Raw genomic sequence first — 10,941 nt, forward strand, 5'->3', positions numbered from 1 at the left:
AGCCTATCATTGTCCTTCAGCGACCATAGCATACTGTTGTCTGAATCCACCATTGGTAGCCATTGTAAAATATGCACTAGCGCCTCAGACACCAACTAACCTTCAGCCATGCTACCTTCTGGTTGAGCTCGTTGTCGCACAAAGCCTTTTAGGATTTTCATGAAGTGCTCCAAGAAGAACATCCATCGCGTATGGACAGGTCCAGCAATCTCCACTTCATCTATAAGATGCACAAGAAGGTGGATTTGTATCGTGAGCATGCTGGTAGGCTCCACTACTCCCCGCCTTGCAGATTCAATAGAGGACGTCTTAATCTTCTTTTGTGAGATCCATTGCACTAAAGTTGACAACCTCTAAATCGCCCTGCGTATTTCTGGAGTAAGGCATCTTGCAATCGCGATCAGTAGTACAAACTACCACAAACGAGAAAGCATTATGAACATTGACTACACTCTAAATAGCAAAATATACAAGCTACTTACAATCCATTCATAGTACAAATCTGACATATCTTATGCTAATCATGGGATTTTAGCCCTGATAATTGGTTGTCTTTAGAAAACACAGACTTGAGAGAACGTATCATACTCGTCGAAGTGCGAACAGACTTGACTATTTACTTCACAATGCGCTCTTCTTTAGTGGACAAAACCCAAAAGGAGCGCAAGGTAGCTGCAAGTGACCGTCAGCACTCGACTACGACCAAAGCGCCTCCATTTTTCCTACCTCCTTCAAATCCATTCGTGCCCCTACAATGTCTTTCTTTCCTATCATGTCGTCCCATAGCAAGCTGCTCTTCTTTAGTGGACAAAACCCAAAGAGCGTGAGGTAACTGCAAGTGACCATCAGCACTCGACTACGGCCAAAGCGCCTTCATTTTGCCTTCCTCCTTCAAATCCATTCGTGCCCCTACAGTGTCTCTCTTTTCTGTGATGTCGTCCCATAGCAAGCTGCCCACGTTCTTGAAAATATGCATGGGATTCAACAAGTGGTTAATTTGTAAGTGGGTCCAATATGGCAACTCGTAGAAAACTGAGAATCGTTGCATTCCATTTGGCTGTAACTCTGTGTGGACCATTTTAAGCTCGTACCAACTTTGGGCATTCATATGTACTAGAGGTCGTCCAAAAAAACCTTCCCTGAGTTCATGACCCTCTAGCAAGAAAGTAGTGTGTCCTTGATATACCATCTTCTTCATGGTTCGTGACCTTTGGGAGTCTAACTGTGGCCCACACAATGGATATGCATGTGCATGATAACCTGAGGTAAGCAGACCTGTCCCAACATCTCTATCTAGTGAATACAAATTTGAACGAGCTATGATAGATATTATCAATGAGAACGGAAGCCTACTTAGCTGAGCACTCTCCGAATTCCGAAAAGTCATGCATGGTCCACATGAGAATGGCTCGAATATTGGCAAACCGTCGACAATTGCGCTTGCTCATATCTTGCATGGTAACCCCCTCCTCTCACAAAATCTTAAGCTCATCGACTAATGGACGAAGATACACGTCCATATTTTTGACTTTGTAGTAGTCGAGAACGAGTAAGCTAAGGATGAGATGTCCTTTCTTCATAGAAAGCCATGGAGGGATATTGTAGTTGACAAGGACTATAGGCCACACACTGTAAGAAGTTGAGCGCAGACCGAATGGGTTCACACACTACAACAAAAACGAGGCATAGATGCGCATGTTAGACACGCAAAGTCGTGCGCGTCTATCATAGCTTCTATAAGTGTGTGTAAACGTGCGTGTAAATAGACGCGAATTTTGCGTCTATATATTTGCGCAAATAGACGCTAATATAGACGTGCCAGCAGATGCACAATTATTTAACCACCTAAAATTGCAATTCACATAATAAAAAAACCAAAGTTAATAATTATTTAACCACCTGAAATTGATTCTTGAGCATGCACGTGTGCGCATGATAAAAACCATAGAATTAAGAATACACATTGAATCATTGAATTAAAAAAATAGAGTTAATAATTACTTTTTCATTGCTCTCTAATGAATGGCAGTTCCTCCAGTTTGACAAGCTTGATATAAGTAATTAGCGGCAAGCGACAGAAACCTTACAATTAGTAGCAAGCATTGCAATATGTATCTTGTAATTTCTACGTACTTGAAGATGATAAAAAATACTTCCTTTATTATGGAAAATTCAATTTAGCTTTAATTTTGACTATTGATTCTTGAGTATGCACGTGTGCGCATGATAAAAACCATAGAATTAGGAATACAAATTGAATCAATAAGCAAATTAAGTATGTTACAGTGAATGATCCATCTCATCTTCAATGAGATAAGCCCTTGCTAAACTATCTACTTCTAGGTCTATGTTACCAAGAGGTAACGAAACAAATAAGTCTATCCCACTATCAGATGTGTTGCTATATTGCTCAATAACTTCATCAATATCATCGACAATCACATATCTTGTACTATATCACGCATATCATCCATTATGGTGTCATCATATACATCATCATTAATTGTTGGATTGTCATCTGCTATCTCTATGTCGGTAATATTACCATATATTGGTTTTGAATGATTAGATATAGTGATGACATACCACCATCGGTTATTGTTTACCATTGGAAGATACACAACCTGTATTTGAAAAACAAAAGCAAGAAACTTAAATACTTATTATATTGTATATATGTATCACATGTATACATATAAAAAAATTAGCCTTTGCATATATATCTGCTCGCATTGTTGAGGTAGTACTAATGTATCATTCTTGTTTTGGTGAAAATTTGTAGAGTCAATGATTACAAAACCACTTGGATGATGTCTAATTGTGCAATGCTCACCATTTTTTACCACTTCTTTAAACCACTTCACATCCAGTACATATATAAAGAATCGTCTGAAGTCAAGCTTTAGAATATCTTGGATCAAGCCACAATAACCTTCCATGGTACCATTGGCATCCTCGAAGTGAGCAAGGACACCACAATCTTGGGTATTTCACTTTTCATCTATACGCTGAGTTCGAAGATGTTTACCCTCACACCAAATAGCATTGAATAATGTGCACTAGTAGTAAAATATTAAGATCAAACATGACAATTTATTATAAAAATATAACTAGAAATAAATTAGTTGATAGTATGTCTCACCTTTGATAAGCAACCTCGTGCGTATTCCCACTCTTCGTGAGATATGTTAATTTCCTCCTCTTTTTCCATTCTCTCCATTTTCTCATGTAACCAATCTATATCAATATGATGTGGGAGCGCATTTAGATGATCTAGAAATGAGACATTACGTCCATATCTGGTGCGAAATGCTTGTCTTTCGCTTTTTCGTCTTGCCCTTGCTTCATTATATAGTGTCACCCATTTGCTCATTACATCACTATTGAGCACACAAAAACTATTTAACTTACGAAGTTCTTCTTTTGTTAGTACTTTACTCATTCCTTTTCCTTGAGGTATTATAGAGGTCATCCTCAATTCCATAGTCGTGGTTGAGAGGGGTCCACTTCAGCAAGATATTCAGATATATAAACAAGGGATGATTACACTAGCCAACCCTCAGCCATGCTTCCCTCAGGCCGTGCTTTTTGCGTCACAAAATCTTTCAAGGTTTTCATGAAGCGCTTAAGAAAAAACATCCACCTTGCATGAACTGCCCCACAAAGTGGGATCTCATCAATCAAATGTACGAGTAAATGTAATTGAGTAGTCAAAATGGATCGAGAAAAAATTTTCTCCACCAAACAAACCACCTCAACTGATAATACTCAAGCATCTTGCAATGTGTTTGGATCAATTTTCTTCGATCTCACGTATCTGTCAGGATGTATTTGAGAATTGTTTATTTTTGTATAGAAATTCAAAGATATATAATGAAAAAATACAATGTATACACACCTCACAAGCTCTCCCATCTTGTAAATCATATCACGTATATCTTTGGATACACAATGGGATATGCTAGTAGGAAGTACGAACTGAATGTAAACAATATTCATAGATCAAATGATTAGTTGAGGAAAAAGTCATCATACCCCAAAGTTTACACATAGTTACTTCACTAATTACTATATTCATGGTTAGAGATACCCTTACTTGAATCATTTTGTGCCAATCGTGGGACTTCAAACTAGATAGTTGCTCCACACCTCTTTTCTTTTTCTTTATGAAGGCTCCCTTGAGACATCTCATACATCCTGTGGGTGTTCGAAAGCTACATATTTGATCCTTCACTATTTTTTCCTCGTTAATCATTTTTCTTGTCTAAGGTTTATTTCTAAGATTGCATCAACTCTGTAATCTACTTCTAACCAAAATTTTCAACCAAAATTCTTCAAATTTCTCCTACCCCATCCATCCTACTCTATCTCACACATGTTTCGAGCTTCGCTCCTGATCCGTTTTGGGATTCATACTTCTATTCCGTTTTGAAGTAATGCTTCTATTTCGATGCATGATAAAGAGAATATTTGTCGCCACAGATGATTTCATCGTAATGCAACGACGGAACCAAAATGTCAAAGCTTTCACAAGGTCAACCACCAGACATGATGGCACTATTGTTTCAAGCGCTTCATCTGATTTAGCAACGCCTACCTCTCACATGGCCAATACATCCTCTGAACTCATCAATCCATCCATTCTTTTTCCTTCCAAAGTCCCAAACCACAAGAAAGCAAGAATAAACAATCAATAAGGTATAGCGAGCTCACTGCCTTACCTTTTTCTTAATGCCACGAAGCGAAGGCTTAATGGTGACTCCACGATCCGTGCGATGGTACTCGATCCACAACCTCAGCTCAGCTCCCGATCCAATCTACAAGCACCTGATCCGAGAGAGGAAATGTAAAGAAGGGAAATACCACTTGATCCCTCCTTCAATCCACCTCTCACCCAAAATGGGAAAGAAGAAAAGAGCACGTGTAAGGAAGGAGCTTCACCTCTCAAGTCTCTCACTCTCACACTCTCACTCTCCCTCAATCTCAAGATGGAACACAAGTAGATAGACTAGAATACATGCAATGCTTGCTACTAATTGTATAATAAGGTTTGTGTCGCTTACCGCAAATTACTTATATCAGGCTTGTCAACTGGAGGAACTGCCATTCATTAGAGAGCAATGCAAAAATAATTATTAACTCTGGATTTTTTATTATATTAAGTCCAATTTCAGGTGGTTAAATAATTACGCGTCTATATTCGCGTCTATTTGCGCGGATATATAGACGCAAAATTCACGTCTATTTACACGCTGTTTTACATGCACATATAGATGCAATGATAGACGCGCCCGACTTTCACTACAATAGAAACGAGGCATAGAAGCGCAAAGTCGGCCGCGTCTATCACAGCGTCTATAAGCGCGTGTAAATGTACGTGTAAATAGACGCGCACTTTGCGTCTATATATCCGCGTAAATAGACGCGCTTATACACACAAAAATAGATGCACACGTCAAAATTCAAATCATACTTAAATCATTTCTTTTCAAACTACGCCTTTCCTTTCCTACGTTTTTTGCGGTTCTGAAGCTTGAGTTTAGCCGACATGCAGTCTCTTCATGCCTCACCTCCTCATGACTCACCTCTTTTTTCATTTCAAACACACAAGAAGGGAAAAAGGAAAGCCAAGGAGAGGAAGAAAGAGAGAACAAGAGAGAGGAGAACAAGAAGAAGCAACAAGCAAGTAAGCAAGCATCAAGGGAGGGTAACTTACCAAGGAGAGGAAGAAGGAGAAGGAAGAAGCGCCACCACCCGCCACACCAAACACCCAAGGTGAGTCTCTCTCTCTCTCTCTCTCTCTCTCTCTCTCTTTCTTTCTATCTTCCTCTCTCTGCTCTGTCTGTGTATTTAGGATTTGTGATTCCATTATGTATTGCATTTTGTAAATCAATAATGGCGGTCGTCTGCTAAAATCAGCCGACCAAGCGCGTCTAATAGCGCGTCTACATCTCAGTGTAGACGCAGATATAGACGCGAAAAACATTTCTTTGGGGGCGCGTCTTTGAGCGCGTGTGCGGGCGCGTGTGCTCTGCAGTGTTCACACGAGGATAGACGCGCTGAAAGACGCCCACAGAGACGCAGGTATAGACGCGCACAGAGAGCAGGTATAGACACTGTATGTAATATGTTTTATCTACACAAGGTAATATGATTTTTCTTGTGTAGATTTGGAATCTTGGATACTCTAGCACCCCATTCAACGAGCAATTCATGGGGGAGATGACCAATTATCTTGGTCGCCCTCCCACTGCAGATGAGGTTTTCAGTGTGATGTCTGGGACACTTATCACATCTTTGCCTACACAGGGATCAGCTGAGGTACATGGATCGGCCGAAGCATGTACATCTGCAGAGGCACGTGTATCGAGTGAGGTAGAGGGTAGTGCATATCGAGGGAGGAGGGAGAGTGGTGCGGGAGGACGAGGAGGTCAAGGGCTTTGTGGGGGTTGCCTAGGTGGTGGCTCTCGATCACCCTCACTGGAAAATGAGAGAGGTGAGCCTCCACAAATGTACTACTCTATCACTGATATTGGTGGTATCTTGCATGACTTTGAGGGGAGGGAAGTGATAGCCTAAAAAAAATAGTTTGTGGCAAGAGGTGCTGCGGGCAGTACATAAAAGGTACCCTAATCCCGAGAATTCACGATTCTCAGATGATTGGGGACGGTCAAAGGTGAGAGACGTGCTTCATAACAAGAGGTCTCACCTTATGACGTGCGCCAAGGAGTCATTGCGGAGACACGAGCAGGGGCGCCCTGGATATGGCCAACCACCCAATTGCCACCGCAAGGAGTGGAAAGAGGCCAAGAAGAGAGCAACGGAGAAAATGACAAGTCGTCAGCATGCAGAGGCGTGACGTATCCAGATGGCAACCATGGGATCGTCGCATTATGGATCGGGTGGCAAGGAGTCATGGGAGGCTGAGTTTGTAAGTATTATTTGATTTCTTTTTTTAAATTAAATTTTGTAATTTTTTTCACTTCATTATGTAGTGTGTTTTAATACGTTGTATGTTCAAATTGTTTTGTAGTTCCATATCGTTGGTAGGATGCCTACTCCTAGAGAGGTAGGCTACCATCGAGGTCATAACCGGGCGTCCACTTGGTAGCATTTCTACGAGGAGGGACTCATCACGGAGGAGCAATATAAGCGCCATGAGGATTCCACCACCAGAAGAGGTATGTTTTATTTTTTACATGAAAAGTATAGATAACTCTAATTTATTGTTTGTAATGGCATTTATATACCTTAATCCTTTGTGTAGGCGAACCCTGATGCAGTTGAGGATAGCAAAGGGGGGACTAGCAGTAGCGGTGGCGGCAAGGGCATCGGCACAGGTAGCAGTGGTGGTAGTGATGATGATGCCTCTTCTGAGGAGATATAGAGGAGCCCCATGCATGCATGCCTCCCCTTGGCTTGTAATTTTCATTTTTGATATGTATTACTTTCAACTAGTGCTTGCGACTATGACGTCCCAAGCACTAGAACTCATAATGTAAAAACGTTTCATCTATATATATGAAATTTCGTGTGCTACATACATTGTTTTGTTTTCAGTATCCAATCTTCGAAATAATCTTTCTCTGTTTTCCCTAAGCATACAATTTGATGTTGATGGGGGCAAAGCCACATGCTCTCTGGTTTTTTTTTTCATACCTCTGTTTTGCGCGTCTATCAGCGCGTCTAAATTGCAAGATAAATGCGCGTCTATTCTTGTCAAAAACTTTCACAGTAAACGCGATTTTAGATGCATAGATACACACGTGTATAGACGCACAATATGAATATGTCCACTTTTTTACAAATATGATTATATATTTATGTAGCGCGTTTATACGCGCATCTATAGGCGCGTCTAAGTGTGCGTGTAACTCTGATCATAAGCGCGCTTTTAGACGCGATTTTGTAGACGCGCAAATAGACGCGTTAATAAACGCACCTGACTTTTTTTTTCACAATTCAAATATTGCGTCTACAAGCGCGTCTATGAACCCTTTTTGTTGTAGTGTTTGCGCGTCTAACATGTGCGTCTATGCCTCGTTTTTGTTGTGGTGTTTTATTTGTAGATGAATTAAGGAGCAATATTCTGCCCATTTGGCGAGCAATGCCTGCCGTCCAAATTTTTTTTCTTTATAGCCGTCACTATTTGCATCTGAAAGTTGTCTTGTAACCATTGCTATTAGTGTCCAATATTTACCATAACTCTTAGTATCAATGTCACTACATTTGTGTTGGTTCTCTAAGGATGCTAGTATCGACGCCAATAGCAATGACATGGGAAATTTTCTCTATGAATAGTTCTATCACTTTGAACGTCAATATTAGGTCCATATGTTATAGTGAATTTTGAAATGTTGTATTGTCTTTTGATGCTCATTATATCTTATTAAATGACTCCTTATTTTTATAATCCACAACACATGATGTGCATGTGCTAATAAAAGTAAATCTAGGGAGGTACTTGTGGTAAGATTGCATAACATTTTCGATATAATTCTACAACCAATAGCTCTCTAGCTCCTTTTTGAAAAACCCAAAGTTGGCCACATCTATAGTCACATTTGTATGCTTGTCTAAATTGCATAGAGTTAACATGCTTATAAACAAGCGTCTTTGAACACAAATATGAACATGCTCATAGATGCACCTGATATTTTATCCCTAGATGATAATACACATCTATGTTTTGGCCTATAGATACTTGCAAAAGACTAATGTAGTTGGCCTTACAATGCATCAATATCTCAAGCTTGATAACAGGGATTGTAAAGCATACAACCTCTCTCACAACACAAACACAAGCATCACCCGTTAAGAATCGTTGATGTGAACATGAAGGAAATATGGATAAATAATTTTTACTTTAGAACAATTGGAAGTGTGAAATATGACATTTGCATGTCCTCATTCATGTGTCAAGCCTGAAGGGTTGTGCTAAAGTGCTATAGAGTTGTTGATGTTGCAATCCGACAAGTGCAAGGAGCTGGTTGTCAGCAAAGTGAAAGGCTCGCTGGAAGCCACTCAAGCAGAGATCTGAGATGGGTTCAATATTGGAGTCGCCACAGAAGTTGCATCCATTGAAGTGGACTACGAAGGGCCAGTTGCTCTTTTTGGCCTCGATGCCCTCAGCAACCACCTTCTCATAGCTCTCCACAATGAAGTCGCCATGGCCGTGCAAGTAATACCCGTCCTCGAGAAACACCTTGCCTCGGATCCCATTATCATCTGATCCCCGACGTAGAAGACGCAAGAGGGCGTTCGTTGCGGGGTCGTCTTCTCCATGTATATCGTAATCCGAGCTCGCTGCTACTTTGGTACTCTCGCCTTTCTTTCTTAACATGCCCATCTGCTTCCACTTGCTCAGGAAATCTACTGACCACTCTGAATTCCTCACTAAGAACATGGCCGGGTTCACCGATTCCCAGCCCTTCGTATCTCCACCATAAACCTGAAACGGGAAAAAATGAGAAGGTTAGTCCCATTGAGTGGAAAACGAGGGGGGGCCGCAACGCCTGATAATGTTACTTCTTTCAGGAAGTCGTCGTCAAAGGCGCATCACACGAGGGGAGGAAAGAAAAACACAGACTGTGTTATCATTCTATATATGGGGAGGGCTACCTTATCGTACTCCCCTTACCCTCGATAAGAAAACAAGGAAGCACTCGTGAGTCGATACATATTTGCCTTAACCAGTTAAACGCGACACAGAATGAACGTTTGGTGAGAATATGCAAAACTCAGGAATAGGAAGAGACGTCCACGAGTACCTACCTTGCGCTCGGAGCCGGGGACGATGAAGTGTTTGCCCCAGGCATCGTAGGTATGGAGAGGGAAAGAGAAGGTGAAGTTGGTGAACAAGGCCTGGGCGTCCATCCAGAGGAACCACTCGGTGGCAGGCCGGCTGGTCCGCATGAGCCGGAGTAAGACGTGCAGATGGTGGGTCCAGGCCTCCCACTCGTATGTCCTCGCACTGGTCAGGTGATCCCGCGCCGGCCACTCCTCCAGCACGTAGCGCACGCTGCAGCCGTGCATGTTGCAGTAATCCACCTTGTTCTTGTAGGACTTGGTCAGCAGGTGGGACCCCTCGGCCGACGAGCAGTACTCCCTCGACGCTCCATCCTCCTCATCCTCGCGGCCCAGAACAGACCGTATTGATGACGACGATGGATATTGAGCAGTCACTAGCACAAGCGATGATGGCTTCTCAGCCGCCGGATCCATCTCCAGCGCATGCAGCCACCGTGCGATCTCCGCCACCTTAGCTGACGACTCGGGAGCTGCTACATCGGACATAGCATCTGCCTTCCCCTCTGAAGCCCTGACTCCATGAAAGACGCAAGTGAAGAGCAAGCTGCCTGAGGTCAACAGCAGGCTCACAAGTATTCTCATATTCACCTACTATACCTAATCGCAATCCTTACACGCCCTTGCAACCCTTCTATTCTTGCACCTTAAGCACAGTCCAACGTATGTACAATGAACCCACGATCACCTATCAAGAAGTTTTCGCCGAAAAGCTTCCTATACATCTATATATGCATATCGCCACGTACAGTCCGGATTTCTATAGACAGCAGTAAGCTGCAGTCTGTAAACGTAATAACAAGCTTTTGACTGCATCGCCTTATCATTTTTTTCAATGCCGTCGAGAACGTGCAGAACATGACGATCTGTTCCCAAGTCAGACAGCAGATATACATACTTTACACTTCACTTTAGAATCGTGTATCCTTTATTTGAAATAACGTACATGGAAACGTCGGGATCTTCAATGGACCTTCTCCCAACACCGCATGTAGATTTGTTTCAACTATATGCAACCTGTACTTCATGACCTGGCATATAGCTAGCACTAGAAGTATCCATGCATGTGCTAACAGCGATTGGATCCAAAAAATGTTTCTTCTTTGTATCGGAAGTTATTATATGAATTTATAG

General features: G+C 41.8%; 1 protein-coding gene across 1 annotated transcript; it reads right to left on the reverse strand.

Annotated features, from left to right (window-relative positions):
- Nucleotides 1-8,824: 8,824 nt before the first annotated feature.
- On the reverse strand, nucleotides 8,825-10,581 carry LOC148012790 (xyloglucan 6-xylosyltransferase 1-like). Its single transcript, XM_087669068.1, has 2 exons — nucleotides 9,775-10,581; nucleotides 8,825-9,451 (listed from the first exon to the last, which is right to left on the reverse strand). The coding sequence occupies exons 1-2, from the start codon at nucleotides 10,390-10,392 to the stop codon at nucleotides 8,912-8,914; spliced, it is 1,158 nt and encodes a 385-aa protein (XP_087525194.1). The 5' UTR covers nucleotides 10,393-10,581; the 3' UTR covers nucleotides 8,825-8,911.
- Between the last annotated feature and the right edge of the window lie 360 nt (nucleotides 10,582-10,941).

Source organism: Lygodium microphyllum, chromosome 27 (assembly GCF_053477565.2).
Source record: "Lygodium microphyllum isolate KBCC chromosome 27, Lygodium_microphyllum_v1.1.10, whole genome shotgun sequence".
Taxonomy (NCBI): Eukaryota; Viridiplantae; Streptophyta; class Polypodiopsida; order Schizaeales; family Lygodiaceae; genus Lygodium; species Lygodium microphyllum.